The sequence below is a fragment of the Ascaphus truei genome, chromosome 1, assembly GCF_040206685.1.
Source record: "Ascaphus truei isolate aAscTru1 chromosome 1, aAscTru1.hap1, whole genome shotgun sequence".
NCBI lineage: Eukaryota > Metazoa > Chordata > Amphibia > Anura > Ascaphidae > Ascaphus > Ascaphus truei.
In genome coordinates, this window is record NC_134483.1 from 66,937,281 (window position 1) to 66,961,610 (window position 24,330).

The 24,330-nt window shown below is 44.4% G+C and overlaps 2 protein-coding genes across 2 annotated transcripts; both read right to left on the minus strand.

The window, feature by feature from the left end:
• Positions 1-294: 294 nt before the first annotated feature.
• Positions 295-11,672, minus strand: LOC142488677 (molybdopterin synthase catalytic subunit-like). Its single transcript, XM_075589088.1, has 4 exons — positions 11,546-11,672; positions 4,274-4,427; positions 3,184-3,307; positions 295-746 (listed from the first exon to the last, which is right to left on the minus strand). Exons 1-4 carry the CDS (start codon positions 11,664-11,666, stop codon positions 672-674), a joined length of 474 nt encoding a protein of 157 aa, XP_075445203.1. The 5' UTR covers positions 11,667-11,672; the 3' UTR covers positions 295-671.
• A 2,015-nt stretch (positions 11,673-13,687) lies between these two features.
• Positions 13,688-16,045, minus strand: LOC142488691 (molybdopterin synthase sulfur carrier subunit-like). The gene is made up of 3 exons (XM_075589092.1): positions 15,802-16,045; positions 14,432-14,553; positions 13,688-13,826 (listed from the first exon to the last, which is right to left on the minus strand). Exons 1-3 carry the CDS (start codon positions 15,811-15,813, stop codon positions 13,700-13,702), a joined length of 261 nt encoding a protein of 86 aa, XP_075445207.1. The 5' UTR covers positions 15,814-16,045; the 3' UTR covers positions 13,688-13,699.
• Between the last annotated feature and the right edge of the window lie 8,285 nt (positions 16,046-24,330).

Here is a 24,330-nt window from a genome sequence, read left to right on the forward strand (position 1 = left end):
GTTCTAAGTCTGGCGAATGGCCATTCTCGCAGTTTCCTGCATAGGCCCCATAGTCAGAACCCACTGTCATTGATTCTTGAAAATTAATATTGTATATTGTGTGGTAATATGTTGAACACTTAAGTGATGTTTCTTATATATTTGTTTAATTTTTACTGTATTATCTGTGTATGGATATCTCTCGTTCATTGTATAGTACCTTGCATGTGACAGGAACAGCAAATAAAACGAGTTGTAGCATGTGTCACAATACACCAGCAATGCAGTACAATATTGAGACAATTATTGAAGAGCTTGTGGCACTGTTTTTATTGAACATTTATTAAACACTGTAAAAATCTGTGACATGCAGATTCGTGTGTGTGCTGGACTGTACATGCATTAACAAATACATTGACATTCTTTATATATATATATATATACAGTGTTTGACAAACCTATACATTTGCTCGCCCCGGGCGAGTGGATTTAACATAGTGGCGAGCTCCTATTGGCCCAAACAGCACACGTTTGGTACTAGGTGGCGAGTAGATTTTTTGTTCGGCGAGTAGATTTTTTGGTGATTTGTCGACCACTGTGTGTATATATATATATATATATATATATATATATATATATATATTTATTTTTTTATTATTATTATTGTTATGTAAACTCACACAATATTTGGATTATACATTGTTCTGCTTTGTCCAAAAACATTCTTTATTTTCTTTCCATGCATATTTTTCTTCTCCGTAAACCTCCTATAGACAACAAATGTGTAAAACTGTTATTAATGCATTCAGTATAAATAACTGTTATACGTACATTACACTGGCGACACACTTTATTCGAGCTCGGCTAGTCCCACGAATTCGGGTATACTCGGGTGTATTGAGGTTTGTGACTGTTTTCTGCCCGAGTGCATTGCGTTATTTTCCAGGCAGGGATTGAAGCATTTTATTCCCGCTGGCTGCAATACTGCACAGTATATATATATATACTGCATTACAATTCATGAATTTATGCCATCTGGTAGACACGCAAAGCATTGCAGCCTATTAAATCCTAATCATTATCATTTAACAGATCAGCCGCCCGTCAGCCAGGCATGAACCATGGCTGGGAAGGCAAACGCAACGGGGCTTGTCAGAGGTGAGGAGCGGCGCATTCCAGGTATCTGCCAGGTACATACTGGGTATTTGCTCGAATAAAGTGTGTCGCAGCAGTAAGTGACCACGTAAGAAAAAAAACAAAAAACTTGTAGCACAAAGGCATAAAAGAGGGTTACATGCATCTCCATTTGCTAAAGGATTCCCCCTTTTCACAAACATTTATAGATACCACAAACACACTTACAGCATGTACACCTTGTATGTAAAAAGGAAAAGGAACACAAAGTAAGTTTTAGTGAGTAAAACAAATGTCTCAAAAACCATCCACCGTACAGCAAACACAAAAACACGTATGTGTATGTTGCTTTTCCCCATAGCCACACAGCACACGTTTCCACTGCTACCAGGGGTTCTAGGTAGGCATAAGCTTAAAGCTGCAGTTCAGTCAATATCCTGCATGTGTGTTTTTTTTAATAAATCATTTCTGTAGTAAGAAAAAATACTTTTAGCATTTTCTGTTTTTAAAAAAACAACTTTGAAAGACCAATTTTCTTGTATTCTATTTTAACAGCCATTTGCTAAGGCACTGCCCCTTCATGTCCTGTCACAAGCTCTGGCACACCCCTTTGTCAGCCCTGCCCTCCCTCTAGCACATGTCAGTGCAGGAGTGCTCATGAATATTCATGCGCTTCCACTGAGTGACAGAGGCAGAATATAAACATATGCCAGCTCTAATTATGTCACCAAATTTCGCCTATCAATACATGGAGAACGAATTGACCTGAAGCTATACAGTTCTTTAGGTAATTAGAGATTGCACACATGAAACTATTGAAGTAAAAAAATAAATAAAAAAAAAAAAGACTGAACTGCATCTTTAAAGCCTGCAGTGGGAGTATTGTATGCTGAGCGACTATAGGAAAAGGCAGGTTTGCTGACCTGTCTGAGACACGCAAATGTGTTCATGAGTGGTATGTTTTATCTAAAAAGGAAAAAATTATTTCAAAAACCCACTTGAATTTTAGCAGTGTAAAAATATAGATTTCCTGTAAAAAATATTTTAAAAAAATTAAAAATATATATTTTTTCTAGGTTTCAGAAGTTTTAATTTTGCCAACATTCCACATCAAACATCAAAGAAAGAAAATGTATTTTCAAAGAAATGATACGTGAATTGGATAAGTGATTATTGGAATAAATGTAAGCTTTGTTGAACACAGACAATAGAAATAAACATTTAATGGCATATAAGAACCTGTTTCCTAACTGTATTAGCTCCTGCCACCTTTTCCATGAACCCAACCCCCTTTCCCTGAACAACAACTTCCTCACATTTCCCCTGAGTTTCCCACCCTCCAGCTTCAGAGCATGACCACATGCTCTAGCACAGGAGTGACCAACTCCAGTCCTCAAGGGCCACAGTCAGGTTTTAAGGATATCCCTGCTTCAGCACATGTGGCTCAATCAGTCAAAGATTGAGCCACCTATGCTGAAGCTGGGATATCCTTACAACCTGACCTGTTGGTGGCCCATGAGGACTGGAGTTGGCCATTGATGTTCTAGCATTTCTCTTTCTCTGAAATATGGTTCCCATCAGCCCTTTTGTGAGCCGCTTTTATGAATGTGAAAGTTTCAATCATATCCCTTTCTCCTGTCTCTGTATTGCCTGATAAATCTGTAGATTATGTGCCATTTTAGTTGTCCGTTGCACAATCTCCAATTTCTTTATGTCCTTCCGGAGATATGGTCTCTAGGACTGAACACCGTACTCTTACCAAAGATCTAGAAAGTGGCATCATTACCTCTCTTTCAGCTGATAATACCTCTCCCTATGCAACATAACATCCTGCTGGCTTTCCCTAGGATATAAAGTTGTGTATGAAGAAGTACGGTACAAAGTTAGCAGCAAATATTGATCACATTTACTAAGAAGTCTTCTGCCATAATACTCCTTCTGGCGCTGGACGACACCATTTAACGTAAGGGTTTCTTCCAGCACAGGAAGGTGCCTTATGGCAGAAGGACAGAGTTCTAATTTACTATGGGTTAACATGATAACCAAAACAAAGGAGTTCTATATATTTACCTTTTTCCAAATTGGTACTGTTGCTTTTAATGTGTTTATGCAATATTTCACAGCATCCAGAGAGTCACTTCTGTGTGGTGAGGCGACCGCTATAATTACGCTAGCTTCAGTAATTGGAACCAAGCTTAAAATCAAAGAAAATAAATGACACGAATGTTATGAAATTGGAATTATTTTAGATGTTCTCCCAACATGTCTGCTGTAGAGGCTGCTGTCTCCTATGGTGGTCTCTCTTTTTCTCATACTCCACGCCACAATGATGGGCGAGAAAGACTAGGTCTCCTTTCCTCCAACTGCCCTATACCTCCACCTTTTTTATGCTCTTCCTTTTGAGGTTTGTGCTGTCCAGCTTTTCTACCCTCTCTGCATATGGCAGTCCTCTACAGATTGCCTAACTCTACAGGCTCTACCTTCACCATTCTCTCTGACTTTGAATCCTGGCTTTCCTTAATTCTTTCCTCTGACTCTTTGTCAAGGGGAGACTCCTGGAGCGGATAGGACCTTGGTGGTCAGAAAAGCGAGAGCAGGCAAGGATTGTTGGGGTCACAAGCAAAGTTCGGTGGCAGGCAGCAAGCAGGATCGTCGGGGTCACAAGCAGGGCTTGGTGGCAGGCAGCAAGTAGGATTGTCAGAGTCACAAGCAAGATTAAGGGGCAGGCAGCAAGCAGTGTCATCTGGGTCACAAGCAGGGTTCAGTGGCAGGCACAAACAGGGACAAGCCAGATTATAGGCAATAGGGGCAGTAGGGCAGGCCTGAGAGGAAGTATGAGGAGCTCTGTCTTTAACATGTTAAGTTTGAGTCAGCTGAGGGTCATCCAGGATGAAATAGTGGAGAGATATTCAGAGACTTTCGTCTGTACCAAAGGTCAGTGATTGAAAGGTAAATTTGTGTAAATCAGCATAGAGGTGATATTTGAACTCAAGAGATGTGATAAGGTCACCTAGAGAGAGTGTGTAAAGTGAAAAGGGAAGAGATAGGACGGAATGGGGTCAAGAGGGCAAGTGGTAAATACTTTTCTGCTCTTCTCTTTAGATCCCATTATAATACACCGAAAAGATTACATCTAAGGAGATAGCCTTGCTGTACTCACCCAAGTCTATGGTGCACAGCCACATGTTTGATAGATGGCCATTTTTGTCTAATGTCTGAGCAGATTTTCCTGATTTCCATTTCTGCCATAGGTGTATATGCTTCATACTCTAGACGTACAACCTTATTTCCTTCAAAACTATTTCTTGTGGTCCCTGAAAGACAGATATCAGGGGATAAAAACATAAGCATAGGTAAGGGGGAGATGGGTGCTCCAACCGCTGGGAAACTTATCACTCAATAAATCTTGAAGGACTCCAAATAGACTATGACGGAGTGGATATGTTTTCAAATGACCTGTGAGTCACCATCATGCGCCAGGATCAACAATAATGGAGGGAGCATAATAATGCTTAAGTCACCTCATATAAACCTCATAGGGATGATCAAGGTAAAGGTATTCCTCCATAATTGGTCAAAATGAATAATAAAGATATTCTTACCCACTCCTGCAGTCTCTGGTAGTCCACTGTGGCGTGCCAGCCGTAGAGGTAGAAATCCAGAGCAACAGACAAAAAGAAAAACAGCGCACTGCAGGGAGTCAGGTGGTGAAAAGTAAAATCCTATTTATTCAGCACAAAGGCAATAAAAACATCACCCCATGAGGGGAACAAAAGAGGATTTTGTTCCCCACCTGAGGTGATGTTTTTATTGCCTTTGTGCTGAATAAATAGATTTTACTTTTCACCACCTGACTCCCTGGCAGTGTGCTGTTTTCCTTTTTTTCTGTTGATAAAAACATAAGCATATTGAAGAATATGTCATTTATATTATAGGGTAAGCAGTGTAGAATTTCGAGCATTATTGAAAACTCTGTGCTCTGATTGGTCAAAATCGCAGGCATTATTAATTCAGTAATGGGCCGGAATTTTTGGTACCTTGCCAAGTTTTCATTTTATCCAATCAGCGTTCACTTGTGATGCAGTGAGTGAGACCAGCTCTCTGACAGAGGTGATTGGATAGGAGGCACCAGCAAGGCACTGACTCCCCCCCCTCCACCCCCTCACTGCCTGCAGAGAGCTCTGCAAAGGAGACACTGAGAAGTAAGAAGTGAGAGTTAGTGTGTGTTGCAGCATGTGTGTGTAGATGGAGAGCTGCAGAGGGTGTGTGTGAAGATGGAGAGGACTGCAGAGTGTGTTTGTATTGTGGCAGGACGGCCTCGCGGCGGGGTCAGTAAGACACTAGACACGTTGGGAAACGTTAAACTATAGTGGTTTATTAGCCACAGCAAAATAAAGTACGGGTGCACTGTCCCTTTAAAAAAGTACTTCCTAGAAATTAAAGCCTATTCCCGTTAGGGAAACTAACTCACTTCTTGAGCCCGTACTAACAGGACAGCCAGCTAATCTGGTTATGCCCAAAACATATACAACACAAAGTATAACCAATAAGTGTAATAAGTGTAATTGGGAAACGTTAAACTATAGTGGTTTATTAGCCACAGCAAAATAAAGTACGGGTGCACTGTCCCTTTAAAAAAGTACTTCCTAGAAATTAAAGCCTATTCCCGTTAGGGAAACTAACTCACTTCTTGAGCCCTTACTAACAGGACAGCCAGCTAATCTGGTTATGCCCAAAACATATGCAACACAAAGTATAACCAATAAGTGTAATAATAAAGTCTTATCTGTTGCAGCTCCAGTAGCAAACAGGAACACGGTTCCGGGGAGCAGGCTGTGTCCAGCCTCGCAGCAATGTTTATCTTTATCCTGGGTTGGGGTCCCAGCAGCAAAGCTCCTCCCAGGACTGGGGGACCAGAGCAGCAGCAGCTACGGCTTCCTAGCCGGGAGAGTTCTCTCCACCCTCACGTGGAAAAACAAGCTCACCTTGTGTGAGCAACTTCCTGCTTTTTAAAGCACTTGTTTCACTGATAGTTCAGCCCCTGTTTAATCAGTCCTCAGCTGTGCTTTCTCTGTCTGAGGAGATTAACCCTCGGTGAACTGGCTGCAGCATCTCTCCATTCACTGTCACAGCCTACTGAGTCAGTGACTCTGTCACATATCCCTCTCCCCATCGAAACATTGTCCTGTGGAGCGGCCCGTGCACCATTCTCGTGCACTAGCATCTTTATCGAAAATGTCTGACGTCGGCCCTTCCCTCCCCCCCTTTTTTTTTCTTGCCTTCCAATTTAGGCATTTTCTTTTTGGGGTAATTACCAGGCCATCTGGGCCTGAGGACTGGTACCTCACTATCTCCTTGTGTCCAGAGTCTCCTTTACCCAGTGACTGTTTGGCCTTCTCTTGTGATGACAGCAACCCTGTTTTAGCGGTGATGGTTTTTGGACCTTTCTCCCTCAGCGTACCTTCAGTGTTAGGTTCCACAATATTTATCCTTAGTACATCAACTGGGTCGGGATTCTTATTAACCCGAAGTGCACCCCATGGCACCTCTCTTTTACCATCAGCAGACTCATAGGCTTGGGCCTTTCGGTCTTGACTCTTTCCAGCGACTCTCTCAACAGAGTAAGTTAAAATCTGTGCGGTCTTTCTCTCCTTATGATCCCGGGCACACTTCCGTCTCATTCGCGGCTGTCTCTTCACAGTGGCTGCCCTCATGGCAAGGAATCCACTTTGTGTCCCCTGGGCACTGTAGTTTGATTGGATTCTTACTGTGCCAGTGCATCGCAATTTGGCCTTCGCATTCCGTGCCTTGTGGAAAGTTGACTGTAGTTCTGCAACGGTATCACGGTCATGCTTCCTGGAGTGCCTCCCTTGTTTTATCTCGACTGCCACCTTTTCCTTGGACTGCTTCAGTGACCCAAACGTCTGTCTTGGGGTTGTAAGCTTTTCCTCCAGCTTCATCTGAGAAACCTCCTGCTGGGCAGCAGTAGAGTACAACGTAGCGTCCCGCTCAGTCTTCAGAGCCTCAAGCTCCTTGACTAGGTCACACTTTTGTTTCTCCGCCATCTTGTGGCCAGCACACTCAGACTCCAGGTCCTTCCTCAGGTCTTGAAGCAGTACTTCTGCCTTTCTTCTTTCACTCAGTGCGGCTGCTAGTTCATCATCTTTAGAATTGAGTCGCGATTCTACGTCTCCTAGCAGACTCAGAGCAAGGCTTAAATCTATCTCTGTTTCTTTATTCTGGACGTGCAGCTGCTGGTGCTCCTCCTGGACCTTGTCCAGCTCCAGCTGTAGCCGGGCCCCCTCATTGGTCGTGTAGTCCAGCCGCCTGTGGATATCAGCCATCTCGGTTTCATGGTGCAATGACAGGCAGGCCACCTGACGGACAGACACCTCCTCCCTCTTGGCGCGCTGCATCTCGCGCTCAGCCATCTGCAACTTTTCAATCTGATGCTGCCAGTCCCCTCTCAGGGCCTTCACCTCTTCCCGGTGCTTACTCTCGGTTTGCATCAACGCCTGCTTCATCTTTTTGAGCTCTGCAGTTCTTGTTGCTAGGATCGCTGCTGCTTCTGTTTCCCAGGCCTCTTTCTCCTTGATATACTGACTCATTGGGATGGCACTGCTTCTCCAGCTCTTGCTTCAGTCTTTGGACCTTCTCATGTTCCCTCTCACACAGAGTCACTTGGCTTCTAAGCTCCGCCTCCAGCGATGCGCTTGTGGCGCTCAACGTGATCTTCAGCTGCTCCAGGGCGAGGCATTCTTTTTCCAGCATTTTCTCTGCATTCTGCAGAGCAGCCTGTACTTCTAATTTTTCTTGCGCCAATTGCATCTTCACTTTCTGCGCTTGGTGAAGCTTCCCAGTCCCATCACTGACCTGACCAGTCAGGTTTAAAACCTCTTCTTTCAGGTTTATATTCTCCATTTTCACAGTCTCTATATCCCTTAGGACCGTCTCATTGGCTTTCTTCAAAGTACCCAGCTCTGTAGTTAGACAGTGGCCCTCCTGGCGTGAGAGCTCCAGCTCTGTTTTGAGCGCGCTAACTTCTTGGTGAGAAACTTCTAAGTCTTTGATGAAGTTTTGCACATCTCTCTGGGACATCTGATAGCACAGTCTCCAGTCAGGACTTGTTCTCTCTGATTCCATGTTAGCAATTGCGGTGTTGGCCGTATCCAAACTTGTCTTCAGCTCCTCCAACTCACTCCGTAAGAGACGCTCTGTTTTCTTTAACACCTCATACTCAAGTATAGCTGGGAGTATACACTTCTGTACCTCGGCGTTTGCTTCTCGCTCCCTATTCAATTGTTCCTGCAAGACATCATAATCACGGTGGGCAGTCTGGAGTGCAGAAATTAAGGCCTCTTTTACCTGGATCAAGGATTCAGCTTTCCTTTGCTCCTCCTTTTCCTTTGCCACCGTTCCTGTGACAATTCTGCCCATCACTCCGGTCTGCAGCACATCTCGGTGGCTTGCTGATGCCTGTTGTCCTGATACCGCAGGCTCAAGTGGTTCGGTCACTTTCTCGGTGACTTGAAAAATATTTTTCTTCTTTCTCTTTGTTTTATTAGTTCCAGTGACATCAGTGGTACTGGGCACACACACACTGGTCACTTTTGCAGCTTTCATCTGCGGGTACATCTCTCTTCTCGGGGTCACATATGCGTCATCATCAGAATCATCATATGGCCTGAAGGGACACTGTTTTGTATGGTTATGTACATTGCAAAACTGACAAATGATGGCGGCCATTTTAAAACCCCGTTTTTTTTGTTTGTTTTTTTTCACACCCGACGAGGCAGACTTTGCGCAACACACGTAAGTTGTTCTTGCTTTACAATATTTGAACCTTCTGGGTTCTTCTTAGGGCAACTTCTTTGCAAAAATCCATTTTCACTTTCTTTTTTACCAGACAGGGCAAATTTTACCTCACAGCACTTGCTAGCTGCAAATTCACTCACTTCAGCAAAAGGCATTAGCTTTACACAGCAATCCTTTCATACCCGACGGGGCAAAATTTACACTCAGCGCTTGCTAGCTGTAACTTCCATGCTTCAGCAAAAATCATTTTTTTTTTTTCGCTTGAGTTCAGTGTCAACACATCTTCATCTACTGACCCCCAGAGGTGTAGCATCCCACTTCTGACACCACCTGTGGCAGGACGGCCTCGCGGCGGGGTCAGTAAGACACTAGACATGTTGGGAAACGTTAAACTATAGTGGTTTATTAGCCACAGCAAAATAAAGTACGGTGCACTGTCCCTTAAAAAAAGTACTTCCTAGAAATTAAAGCCTATTCCCGTTAGGGAAACTAACTCACTTCTTGAGCCCTTACTAACAGGACAGCCAGCTAATCTGGTTATGCCCAAAACATATGCAACACAAAGTATAACCAATAAGTGTAATAATAAAGTCTTATCTGTTGCAGCTCCAGTAGCAAACAGGAACACGGTTCCGGGGAGCAGGCTGTGTCCAGCCTCGCAGCAATGTTTATCTTTATCCTGGGTTGGGGTCCCAGCTGGTCCCAGCAGCAAAGCTCCTCGCAGGACTGGGAGACCAGAGCAGCAGCAGCTACGGCTTCCTAGCCGGGAGAGTTCTCTCCACCCTCACGTGGAAAAACAAGCTCACCTTGTGTGAGCAACTTCCTGCTTTTTAAAGCACTTGTTTCACTGATAGTTCAGCCCCTGTTTAATCAGTCCTCAGCTGTGCTTTCTCTGTCTGAGGAGATTAACCCTCGGTGAACTGGCTGCAGCATCTCTCCATTCACTGTCACAGCCTACTGAGTCAGTGACTCTATCACAGTATGTATAGAGATGGAGCTGCAGTGTGTGTTTGTGTGTATAAGGGGAGCTACATATAGCTTCCCCATTTTGGCTTTATTTTTGTTAAATAAATCATGACACGGTGGAATATGTCATGTGATGTTGTTCATCTGAAGTTGTATTTACCTCATTTTAAGACCTGCAACGGAACAGATGATTGTTATTATGTCCTGATATGTAAAATCATAGAATTCAAAGAGGGTGTACTTTCTTTTTCACACAAATGTGTGTGTGTGTATATTTATATATATATATATATATCAAATGGAAATATTCCTGTATGCTCATTTGCATGTCTTAGACAGGTCTGCAACCCCGCCTTTCACCATTATCACCCAGCACACTGTACTTCCACTGCAGCAAGGGCTTCTGGGAAATGACATGCAAATAATAATAATAATAATAATAATAATAGCATGTTCTTTTATAGCGCTGCTAGTTTTTACGTAGCGCTTTACAGAGACATTTTGCAGGCACAGGTCCCTGCTCCGTGGAGCTTACAATCTATTTTTTGGTGCCTGAGGCACCGGGAGATAAAGTGACTTGCCCAAGGTCACAAGGAGCCGACACCGGGAATTGAACCAGGCTCAGTGCCAGTCAGTGTCTTTACTCACTGAGCCACTCCTTCTCTCACACAGACACACAGTGTCACCTTTTGCTTCAAAACCATTTTTAACATGGTTCCCTATAGGCTTAAGCTTGCTGCATGGTCGCAGTTTTAAGAACAGCCAGGGTTAACCAACCCCACACTGATGAGACCCATTAAGGTCAAAGCGGCTGTCTGTGGGTGGGTTTTCTGGCTATGCATCTTAACCCTGGCTGTGTATATATGTGTGTATATATATATCACTGCAGCCCTCCACCCTCTAGACTCAGAAAACACACACACACCAGCCCCCCTCTATACCCACAAATATACACTGCAGCCCCCTGTAAACCCACAAAACTGCAGACACACACACCAAAACACACTCTGCAGCCTTCCTCCACCCTCTACACTCACAAAACACACTGCAGTCACAAACACCAACAAATCAGACTGCTGAACCCCTCTACATCCACAAAACACACAGCAACAGCCCCCTCTACACCCACTGCAGCCCTCATGTAAACCCACACACTGCAGACACACACAAACACACACAACACTCTGCACCCCTCCTCCATCCACAAAATACACACTGCAGACACACACAAACCAACAGCTTTACATCCACAATGCACACACCAGCAGTCCCCTCTCTACACCCACTGCAACCCCCCTGTAAACCCACACACACCAACAAAACACTCTGCACCCCTCCTCCATCCACAAAACACACACACTGCAGCCCCCCTCTACACCCAAAACACACACACGCACACCAATAAAACACTCTGCTGGCCCCCTTTACACCCACACATTTTAACCAACCAGAGAGCAGTGATTCCAATAGAATTTAACAGCTTTAGCCTATAATTAAGTAATAATCCCTGAAGAACAGGGCATTACTGGCCAATAATGCCCTGGCTGGAAGAGTTGAAGGCCCGAGGACAGTATTATCCTCCTGATCTATAGGATTTCTGACTTAGTTAGTTGGAATATGTATTATACCAGCATTATATCTTTCTACTTACCTATAAAGATGGATACAGCCCCACAGCATGGGGAAATCACCAACTGGGAAACGTCATCTGTTGAGAGTTTTTCATGAGTTACTTTAATGAAATTTCTAGGCTCATCCTCACCTTCGTCCATAGCCAATGAAATCTAAAATGTAAGAACATAGTGCACATAAACAAAAGTATTATTGTAATTTAAGGATCATAATAATCCTTTAACTCAGACTGTGCTGGAAAAGCTATGTAAAACGTCAGGCATAAGTTTATAGGGGTCCATGTTAACATGGATAAGAAACAAAAAGTGACACGCTGCGAGTGGTCATTTTTATGTTATTACCCAGAATCCCTGGCTGCAGTGGAAACACTGTATGCTGAGTGATTATGAGGGGAAGCAGGTTTGTGGACCTGTCTGAGACCCATGAATGTGCTCATAAGTGGTCTTTTGATTTGCTGTATGGTGGAGCATATTTGATAGAAAAAATGTCCGGGTACTGTAACTTTAAGGGAGCTTAGAGTGCTTTGGTGGTTAAAATGATCATAATGCAGATAATCTGTACACACTTCAACCTCCCCCATCTCTTACGTCTAGGAGAAAAGGGAACTAGAATAGCCATCAACTATGCAGAATCCGTCTATCTAGTGTTGTTTTGTGTTGCCTTCTCTATCTTCCATATAAAACCCACATTAAAATCCAACAGGAGTCACCTCCAAAACAACAAGTTTCCATGTTTCTATTTGAAAAGAGCTAGAGTGATATGGGGAAAAAATGCAGTCCCCCAAAAAGATAACTACTGTATGCTGTAAAAATAGCTCAATGTGATGCTCTTAAGAGTAAATTACCAATCATATTGTTATTTTTCCATAGTTGTTTTTCTTTAAAAGATATGCAGGACAGTGCTTGCATGGTAACCTCAGCTGCTTCTTCTGGCTTTCGCTAACCCATCAACAAGTACAGAGCTGTCTGCTTGCAGACTTCATATAGCCTAATCAAAACGATGCACTCTTCTCTCGAGTGTCTCTGATAAAACAGTTTGAAGTCTTACAGATGTGAGAGAGCTATTTAAACTAACTATTTTAATTATTATAACTGTTTGGAATAGTTAGGCAACACATGAATAATGATTCTCTGGCCCATGTCATTGTCCACCACCGGCTTATATGTTGGGCACTGAATTCATGTGATTCCAGTACCATTTAAATTTAAACTAAGAGGATATATTTTTAATTACAATGTCATATTAACAGGGCATTGAAAATAAAAATAAAAAAACTTGTGGAAGTGGAAAATTAGGCATAACGTGGTGCTGAAAAACCACGGCGGTCCTACTGCACCGACACACTTTATTCGAGCAAATACCCAGTATGTACCTGGCAGATACCTGGAATGCGCCGCTCCTCACCTCTGACAAGCCCCGTTGCGTTTGCCTTCCCAGCCTGGGTTCATGCCTGGCTGACGGGCGGCTGATCTGTTAAATGATAATGATTAGGATTTAATAGGCTGCAATGCTTCGCGTGTCTACCAGATGGCATAAATTCATGAATTGTAATGCAGTATATATATATATACTGTGCAGTATTGCAGCCAGCGGGAATAAAATGCTTCAATCCCTGCCTGGAAAATAACCCAATGCACTCGGGCAGAAAACAGTCACAAACCTCAATACACCCGGGTATACCCGAATTCGTGGGACTAGCCGAGCTCAAATAAAGTGTGTCGCCAGTGTAGAACCACTTCACGAGCAGAAATATTCATCGCTGCTGCGCTGAAGTAACCCATTGCCTTAAATTGTAATCTGTTGAAATTAATGGGGCTCCCATTCAGAATCATAGTCGCCCACAGTGCGACCGTGGCAGACACTGTGTCCTGCACCACAGACTTTCACTTTTGTGGCAACACCACCAGAGACAGTAGGTCTAGCTGCACCTGTAGCTTCTTTTGTAATGTTGTAAAGCACTGCATATTATAATTATTTAATTACCGGTATATTGTTGGCGCTATATAAATAAAATTATACATACATACATACATACAGTACACACAAGTCTATGGGAATTTCTGTGCAGTAGTGTCGAATTGTCACGATTGCACTTTAATGAATAAGCCCCAAACTGAGAAATGGAGAACGGATAAACCAAAATACTTTAAAACATACCAAAAAGTATTAAGAGCTAGCCCCCACTGATAGGTGGAATAACAGCAACCTCGTCACCAGGATGCAGAATTAGAAGCTCATCACCAATGACAACATATTCCTGACGAACAGCAAGGACCACTTGATCACGTATGACACAGAGTCTAAGGGAAAAATAATAACCAGTAAAAGAATTTCAAACTCCATGACAAGCTTTGTTGACATCACAAAGAGGAAATTAACTTTTCAAAACCTTTATAGGAAACATGGATGGTGCGCAAAACCACATAACTGTTTTATAATGAAGCATTACAATACTTGCATGGAGTGCAGAATATGGTTACCATGGTCTGCCTTACTCTGCCAACCAATAAAAAGCCACAATGACATGGAAAGATGATGCCACGGTCTTATATTGGTGACAAAATGAACTCAAATGACCACAGTTTACAGAATGTATTTAGTTAGTGTTTTAAAGAGCAAAATAATCAACCTGTATTATTTTTATTTAGGCGAAAACTAGGTTACAAAACATAAAATTCAGACTGCAAAGATCGGGAAGTCCCAGGAGCTGAAACTTATGTGATTCACTTCCGAAGTTCCCCTGATTCTTACACATTAAAAAAACAATACATTCAACTTGAAATGTACCTTTAATAGAAATCTGTTTCACCCCATGTTTTTTTAGACAAGCTAACAACATTTATACAATAAAACTAAATAGATTTACTAGAGCAAAAGTTTTTCTATATTCTGTTTAATGTTTTACCTTGGATGGCAATGAACAAGCTCGTCCCAGAGCTGCTGAGATGTGAGTTCTTGTGATACTTTAATAGTTTCTGAACGAACCCCTGTTAATTCAGCACTCTTGGCAAAGTACAACACTACAACCTTTAAGAAAGAAAGAGAAAAGATAATAACCTTTAAAGATGATTCAGAACTAACTGGCCAACTGTACAGCTAAAAAGACCCCTATACAATATGCAGTAAAGCGCTGCATTGTGCTGAAGAAGAAATGAACTCCGTTAAAATAAATGGGCCACAATTATTCTCCAGCATGGGAAGAGACAGATTGGCCCTTAACCTACTGCTGTAGAAGTAAATGTACGTTTTGGCTTATTGAGCAATAGTATGCTCGTGCCCTGATTGTGGATGTTAATCATTCAGTTCTCCAGTGTCTGAGGGTCTTGGACCACACTGGACTTGAAACAAATACAGTGAACAAGCAGGACTGCATTAAAGTGCATTGTCCATTGTATTGTTCAACTGCCCATCATCGTAGGGGCAGCTATTCGTTCTTCATCGCCTGTACAGATCAAGGCAATATCATTTAAATGTTACTTTATTTTTTATTTTTGAGAGGGTGTGGGAAGATATTCACTAAGCAGTGCTAAGCTACAAGACACCTTATACTTGAATGTGCCACAAGTGCATTAACTAAGCACAGCTTGGTAAATATGGGTTTAAATACCCAGACTGACAGACTGTCCTGGAATAATGGCGTTGCATAATCATACTCAGTATTGCTATTTCCATAGTTTTTATTGTCAGAGAAGAGGTCACAAACATGCTGCTGCTACAGAATGTATTCAGGATGTGTATATATACGTGTATATATATATATATATATGTGTGTGTGTGTGTATAATCGCAGCCAGTGTGGCAAAACTAACATTAACCCAGGTGCTTGCTCTGCAAGTGGTTTCATTGTCTTATTTTACAGCAACATATTCTGCGACAAGTCTGCCCAGGAACATACAACATTAAGTTATTGTCAAGGTTTAAAATAAGCATGTCATTTACAAACATAGTGAACTGTTGCTACATACTTAAGTTATTTAAATATAAACTATAAAACAAATGCACAACTAAAAGTCTGTAGCCTATAACCGAACAAACTATTCCTTAACATTTGTATTGAAATACATTTTGTTCTTTAAACATACTGTTATACAATATTTGTTATATAACTTTGCACATGTTGTCTGTAATAACCATTAGTAGTGAGTGCTCCTGCACCTGCTGCGTTTCACATACAACACACAGATGTAATATATAGATGCAATTGTTACTAAATTGTAGGGACTACTCTATAAACCCACTTTATGTTATTACATATTTAAGAAATGAATCCCCTACCTCACAACTCATGAAGGCAAAGGACAGAATCAGATCACAGGATTAAACAGGAGGCTGTCAGATCTCCAGAATACAGTGGATCTCACCTCACAGTATACAGTCAGATCTGCAGACCTCACAGTATACAGTCAGATCTCTAGACCTCACAGTATACAGTCAGATCTCTAGACCTCACAGTATACAGTCAGATCTCTAGACCTCACAGTATACTGAACCTTGGATCTCCCTTCGCCGCAGTGACTGGAATGCAGGAAGCCTGCAATGTGTGGAATCGCAGTGAGAGCTCTTTGCTGATTGGTCACTCTACACAGTTCCTGATACACACTGCATTCTTCCTTCTGATTGTTCAGTGTTAATTCCCACCCACTTAACCCTTTAAAACCTGATTATTGTTAAAGAAAACATTCTGTAAACTGAATTTTTATGCAGCTCTGCAAAGAAGAAAAAATAGTCCGTTTAAATGTTGTCCAGTATGTTTAACATGGGGTTACTGTAGGTGATGCCCACCCCACGTCTCACTGGCAAAGCGGGCAATTGAGTTACAGTAACAGTAGTGTTCGTGACTGCTAATTTCCACCAAACATCAATAAACAGAACAGGTTTATTTGGTATGCGAAGTATAAGCCAGCTCTGAGCCAGCTGTTCTTAGCTGGCCTCTCAGCAGGGTCAGCAATTGCAGGGCCTTAATATCCTGTTCAATGTATGTTTTTATCCTCCATAAGAGGAATAGGAGAAAATGAAGTGCACTAGAGGGCTAAACTTGACTACAATATTTGTTAGCCCCAGACTAATGTTGGTGAACCCCCAAAAGGGTATAGGAATAGGATCAATCACCTGGTCAGATCATGCTCCAAAACAGTATACATGCTATTAAAGACACCACTGATAAATCTAAGGCAATTTTAATGGTGCTTCAATGATTCCCTACTGAACCACTCAGAAATAAATCTAAATCAAAAAGGCACTTGAGGACTATTTTAACAATAAAGGAGCAAGTCAAGCACTTAAAAAAAAATATTATTTGTCTTTACACAGGATTGGAGCGGAGGGTCTACAGAGCTGAACCCCATTAATTTCAGCTGTGGGGACCCCCTGGTACCAGAGATAATTTAAATAGGGTTGCCAGGTGTCCGGTTTTCAACTGGACAGGGCGGTAATTCTGATGCCTGTCCAATAGAAAATCGGAGGTAATGGCGATGCATGACCAGGAGCATCTGAAACAAGGCAAATAGAAGTTTACAGAGGCCCTGCAGCTCCTCCGGCATTAATTTAAATGTACTTGGGAAACGTATGGGGGACTCTGTAAACCCCGCGCCCCCCGCAGCGTGTCTGCCCACTTTGCATACCGCTGAAATAACCCATGACCCCTTATAGATTGCAAGGATTTTTCCATCTTTTATACACTCATCTCTATAACCTTAAAGCTGCAGTTCAAGAAATATCCTACATGTGTGTTTTTTAAATAAATTAGTTCTGTACTATAAGAAAATACTTGTAACATTTAAAAAAAAAACATATTTAATGTATTCTAATGTAACAAGCATTTTTGTTTCTATAGCAACCATTTACAAAGTCACATCGTCTTCTTCTTCTGAGACAAGCTCTGGCACACCCCTTTTGCCCTCTCTCTAGCAGTGCACCAATTGCATCTAGTGCCTGCCTGGTCACATGATCTTCCACACAGAACTTTGCATCTTGGGTACTCATGTGTACTGTGACTTGAGGAATCGTTTTTTACGAAGAGGCTATAAGAACAAAGATTTGTCTGAAGCTTTTGAATATGCACTTTCAGTAGATTGTATTGTATGTCTTTATTTATATAGCGCCATTAATGTACATAGCGCTTCACAGTAGTAATACATGTGGTAATCAAATAACAGATAATGTAAATAACAGATCATGGGAATAAGTGCTTCAGACATAAAAGTAACATTAAGGAAGAGGAGTCCCTGCTCCGAGGAGCTTACAGTCTAATTGGTAGGTAGGGAGAACGTACAGAGACAGTAGGAGGGTGTTCTGGTAAGTGCGTCTGCAGGGGACCAAGCTTTATGTATCATGTGTTCAGTATTATACATAGGGCTATTCATATGCTTCTTTAAGCAAGTGTGTTTAAGGTGGGTCTTAAAGGTGGATCGAGAGGGTGCTAGTCGGGTACTGAGGGGAAGGGCATTCCAGAGGTGTGGGGCAGTCAGTTAAAAAGGTTTAAGGCGGGAGAGGGCTTTAGATACAAAGGGGGTAGAGAGAAGACATCCTTGAGAAGAACGAAGAGTCTGGATGGTGCATAACGAGAAATTAGGGCTGAGATGTAAGGAGGGGCAGAAGAGTGTAAAGCTTTAAAAGTGAGGAGAATAATGGAGTGTGAGATGCAGTATCTGATCGGAAGCCAGGAGAGGGATTTCATGAGGGGAGATGCTGAGACAGATCTACAGTAGGAAAGAGTAGATTGATTCTGGCAGCAGCGTTTAGGATAGATTGTAGGGGAGACAGGTGAGAGGCAGGAAGGCTGGACAGCAAGAGGTTACAGTAATCAAGACGGGAGAGAATGAGGGCTTGAGTCAGAGTTTTAGCAGTCGAGCAACAGAGGAAAGGGCGTATCTTTGTTATATTGCGGAGGAAAAAGCAACAGGTTTTAGATATGTTTTGAATGTGAGGGGCGAATGTGAGGGAGGAGTCGAGTGTGACCCCTAGGCAGCGTGCTTGGCTACTGGGTGAATGATCGTAGTTCCAACAGTAATGTGGAAGGAGGAAGTAGGGCCAGGTTTGGGAGGAAGTACACTACCGACACACTTTATTGAAGTGTGGTCGGTACCGCAAGCCGGGAAATCTCCCGGCTTGCTAGTGGCCGCCCCTCGGCGTGCCGCGCGTCATAGACGCGCGGTCACGCGTCATCGGGAGCGTGCGCCCCCTGCACGCGTGTCCAGGGGCTCCCCGAGGGAGCCCTGGTGTCCCGCGATCGCGGGACAGCGGCAGGGGGTTCCGGGGGACCCGGCGGACCCGGCAGCGGTAGGGAGAGCGCCCCGATCGGAGGGCGCTCTTCCGCTGCTTCGGCGTGCGCCCGTCACACTCGGGCGCGCGCCAGGCTACTGCTGCGGCACAGAACGGGCAAATGCTCGAATAAACTGTGCCGCAGCAGTATGAGGAGCTCTGTTTTAGCCATGTTGAGTTTAAGGCGGCGGAAGCCATCCAGGATGATATAGCAGAGACATTCAGAAACTTTGGTTTGTACAGCAGGTGTAAGGTCGGGTGTTGAAAAGTATATTTGTGTGTCGTCAGCATAGAGGTGATATTTAAACCCAAAAGATGTTATTAGGTCACCTAGAAAGAGTGTGTACAGTGAAAAGAGAAGATGTCCCAGGACAGAGCCCTGGGGTACCCCCACATCAATAGAGGAGGAGGTGTTAGCAGAAGAGACACTGAAAGTACGATGGGAGAGGTAGGAAGAGATCCAGGATAGAGCTTAGTTCCGAATACCAAGAGTACGGAGAATGTGACTAGGTCCCAGGACAGGGCCCTGGGTTACCCCCCCCCCCCATAGAGATTGATAGAGGAGGAAGTGTTAGCAGAAGAGACACTGAAAGTATGATGGGAGAGGTAAGAGGAGATCCAGGATAGAGCTTTTTTACGAATACCAAGAGTATGGAGAATGGGAAGGTAAAGAGAGTGGTCCACAGTATCAAATGCTGCAGAGTGGTCGAGTAATATGAGCAGAGTGTAATGACCTCTGTCTTTGGCAGCATGGAGGTCATTAGTTATTCAGGGAGGGCTTTTTCGATGGAGTGAGCAGTGTTCAAGGAGGAGGGAGACAGGCCGATAGTTAGAAAGACAGGGAGGGTCAAGCTTGCTGTTTTTTAGTAATGGTATGACTGTTGCATGTTTGAAGGAGTAGGGAAATGTACCAGAGTAGAGGGAGGAGTTACAAATGTGTGTGAGCATAGGGATTATAGTAGGAGCAAGAGGTTTTAGGAGATGGGAGGGAATGGAGTCAAGAGGGCAAGTATTAGGCCTCGGTCCCGCTGCGCTCGGTGGCGCGTGCGGCCACACGCGAGTTCCCCACCAGCAGGGGAATCCTGCGGAGCCGGTCCCGGTCCCCCCTGGCTGCACAGCTTACTACACGCTGTGGCGCGTCAGCCGCTATGGGACAAAAGAGAATGGTGATCCCTAGCGTTGACGCGTCACGTGGTGTGGCTGTGAGCCAATGGGGAGGGGAGGCTTCGGGAGGAGGAGAGGCTTCGGGGAGCGGGGAGGAGTGTGGAGTGAAAGCAGCGTGAGTGCGTGTCTGTGTGTATGTGTGTGCCTGAGTGCGTGAGTGCCTGCCTCTGTCTGTGTGTGTGTGTATGAGTGCGTGAGTGCCTGCCTGTGTGTGTGTATGTGTGTGCCTGTGTGTGTGCGCGTGTGTGTGTGTGTATATGAGTGCCTGCGTGTGTGTGTGTGTGTATAATTGTGTGTGTGTGTGTTGCTTTCCATCAGCAGCTCCAGCCCGAGCCCGTGCAGGGAGGGAGGGGGGGAGAGTAGCAGGTTCCTCCGCTCAAGCCACGCCCCCCCTCCCTGTCAAGCCTCCCACTCCCGCCCACCTCCCGCTCCGGCCCCCGCTCCCTACAGACTGCATATCGCGGTCTGTGTATGTCAGCGCCCCGCCTGTCTGCAGTGCGGGCGTGCTGACTCTGGGAGCGGGGCCTTAGCCTTAGAGGGAGAAGAGGAGATCAGCAGTGACACATCCTCCTCTGTGATAGCGGAAAAAGAGTCAAGGAAGGCAGGAGGAGAGTTAGGAAGAGGTGTAGGATGGGAGGAGGAAACAGAGGGGATGTCCTGCCGTATGGATTCCACCTTTTCCTTGAAATAGTCAGCAAAGTCCTCAGGTGAGATGGAGGGGGAAGAAGAAGCATCTGAGAGTGGTCTAAGTAGGGAGTCAAACTTATGATATGTTGTCTCACATTTGATGGTTTTCTGTACAGTAGGAGAGTAGGGATGGTTTTGGACAGATTTATTTAAATTGGTTATCTTTATAGAGGAATGATAATAGATGTTTGGCTATTTTGTGCAGGAATTATAGTTGGGTATAGTGGGTAACAACTATGGGTACCCGGTTATCTTCCTCTATCTGTTTGCATTGAACGTTTTTTCTGTGCATGCTGGTGATTGTATATTTGGTTTTATTTGATTTTAGGGTTGCAACCTTCATTTATGAAGTTTCTCCTCAGTTTATCATGATGCTTTTCCCTGTCTGAAGTACTGTATCTGAGCAAATCCAGTTTCGTATCGTATGGCTTGGCTATAAAGGATAGAGTGTTTTGGGTGTCTGGGGTGAAAGCTATCATAACTTAGATATGTAGGCCGGTCTGTGGGTTTTTGGTATAGGGATGTCTTAATGTAGATTGTGGTGTCGAGAAAATGAATACTGTATGTTTGTGGGAATGGTTCAGTTTAAGGATAATGGTGGGCTAAAATGAATTAAACCTTTTATGGAATTTCATGAGATCCTGTTCACTGGCAGTCCAAATATTTAGGATATCATCTGTGTAGCGAAAATAAGCCAGTGGTTTGGTAGACAAGAATTTTTTTCAAACTTTGCCACGAACAAATGTGTGTATTGAGGGGTCATCCTTGTGCCCATGCTTATCCAAATATTTTGTAAGTACAGTAGATGTTTTCACCAAAAGAGAAGTCATTGTGTAAGTAAGAGTTTGGTTATTTGGAAAACAATACCTACAGTACTCACAATTCTATAATTGTGGGTAGATCGTATTGATCAAGGTATTCTTGGCATGCTGCTACAGTTGGCCATCTTTGTGGGGAATGTTGATACAGAGGGATTTCACAGCCATAGTAGCCAAGATTGTTCCTTCTGGTAAAGGACCAATTGCAGCTAACTTGTTCAGCAGGCCAGTAGTGTCCTGTAGGTAGCAAGTTGTATTTGTTTACTAAGGCTTTCAGAATGTTTTCTACCCAGCCAGACATATATCCAGTGTGTGCATATACCAGAGATGATCGTTTGCCTGGGTACCCCTCTTTGGGTATTTTGGGAAGCATGTAGAAACAACCTTATTTTTGATTATCTCGCATTAGGCCCTGCATGTGATTTGAGTTCTGTGGAGGGGATGTCTTTGATGATCCTTGTCAGTTCCTTTAGTATATGTATGGTTGGGATCTTTCTGTAGTTTGGAGTAATGTCTAATGTCAGTGTAAGGAATCCGCTCCTGGCTTTGATTATAGCCTTGCAGACCTCTGCAGTTACAAAGGCTTCCTCTGGCAATCAATGGCACATGTGCAGCTTCATTGCAGCTTCAGCCCTGTGCTCCGTCATTGGAGGAATGCTCACACACCCTCCCCCTGTGATTGGATCTCCGCCTTTTATATGCTGGGCTTTGGCACTGTGTCAGTGCCGAGCATAATCCTTCTCTGGACGTTACTGTCTCTGCCACAAGCCGCCTGGCTTGTCACCTTGTCTCCTGGTGTACTAAAATCTCTAAGGCTGCGTCCATGGATACTGCTTGCGGGCAGAGGCGCGCTGAGGCTAAGGGAAAGCGGGTACTTTCCCTGGCCTTAGACAGCGTGCCGTCCGGGGGTGTGTCGGCGGGCGGGACAGTGACGTCACGGAGCGCGAAAATGTAAAATTCTGCTAAGACTTACGCTTCCGCACGCTTGCGGAAGCGTAAGCGAGCCCCTGCTAAAGCCGCTCTCATTGCGGCTGCAGGGGCTCAGTGCCGAGTGTGAGCGCTCCTCAGCATGCCTCCGCCCGCCAGCACTAACCATGGACGCAGCCTAATTCTTGTTAGTAGTTCCTGAGTTCCTGAGGCCTGCTGCTACTCTCCATGCAGAGGCCTGAGTATCCTGAGGCCTGCTGCTAATCTCCATGCAGAGGCCTGTGTTTCCTGAGTATCCTGAGGCCTGCTGCTACTCTCCACGTAGAGGCCTGTGTTCCCGTGTATCCTGAGGCCTGCTGCTACTCTCCACGTAGAGGCGTGTTCCAGACTCCTGTGCTGGAGCGTTGGTTTGCCAGCACTGGTTCCTGGTACCTGCTGCATTCTCCCCTAGCAGCGGTTACCAGTCGTTTCCTGAGGCCTGCTGCTATTCTCCATGCAGATGCCTGCTTTGGACTTCTGTGCTGAAGCGTTGTTTTTTTCCCCGACGCTGCCCCGCGGTGTACTTCGGCCAGCCTGCTTTTTCCACCTGCTGAGACCGGCGTCATGGGCCGAGGCCGCTCCTCGCGCAGAGGCCACTCCCACGCTCACGCTCCTAAGCTGAAGCGGGGAACTCCTGTCTACCTGTTGCCGAACTCCTGCTTGAATAATGACGATGCTGCCTTCTTAAATCCTGACCCTGCTATGTACGACTATGAACTGCGCACTCCGGATCAGTCTGCGCGGACTAAGGTCGGTGATTATATAACCCCACCTCAGCCCCGCGGTCCGGTCCCGGTTTGTGGCGAGCACAATGGTAACAGTATGCTCGGCCACACATAACAAGACCGCGCCGTGGCGGGGGTTGGTAAATGTTTAACTGTACCTATGTCCCAGGCTGCGGACCAGTCCCTGTTTGGAAGACCATACCTGTTTGAGAGACTGCCTCCGCCTGAGAGTGCGTTCTTGTATGAAGGTTTAACCCCTCAGGAAAGAATGATTCGTAAAGAACTCCTTACTAGATCTCAGCAATTTTAAGAGGAAAGAAAGTCTCAACAGGCTCTGCTCTCCAATGGCACCGTGTTTTTTCCACCTCAGATTGAAAGACTCTAGATTAGATTCTAGATGCCGCCCGTGTGTTATACCAAGATTTTGACCTAATCATAAGTGAGCGGGACCCTCTTCTCGCTGCCTACGCACTTTCTAATCACAAGTTATTTTCTGCCAACCTTGTTACTAAACCCGTGGGGGTACACCCCCTCCTAAGAATGGCCAAACCATCTCCCTGTCGCTGCCCACTAAGGAAGAAGCTGCCACGGTCCCTAGTCCTGAGTTTACCTCCCTGGGTTCTGTCCCCGAGGTTATTCCTGTCTTAACCCCTGCTTGTCAGGCCTATGAGTCCCCCATTGTAAATCCCTGCATTCCCTAGGTCAGTGTGTCTTTCCTAGCACCAGAGAATGAACCCCTGTTTGCCCTCACTTTCTAACTCAGAATTTCTAAGCTCTGTCCCCGAGGTTATTTCTGTTCTAACCCCTGCTAGTCTGCTGTGTCAGGTCCCCATTGTTAACCCTTGTATTCCGCAGACTAATGTTATGTCCCTAGGGTCTGAGGCTGAATCCCCTATGACCCCACTTTCGGTGGCTAACTTCTCTTTTTCTGACTTTCAGGCACAGCCTGACTTAACCCTTGTGAGTTCTCCACCCCCAAATCTGACAGTAGATCTTGCACGTAATGCCTTCCCCAAAGTTCTAGTTGCTGAGCCCTTGGAGCCTCATTACTGTAACCCCCCTGGCTCAGCTAAAGTTCCCGCTGCCGCGCTTCCTGAAACTTTTGCTAAATTGCTGGTCCTAGTTAAGAGTATTGTTCATGAGTCTGTTTCAGCCTTAAGCTTGTTCACAGAATACCCTTTCCC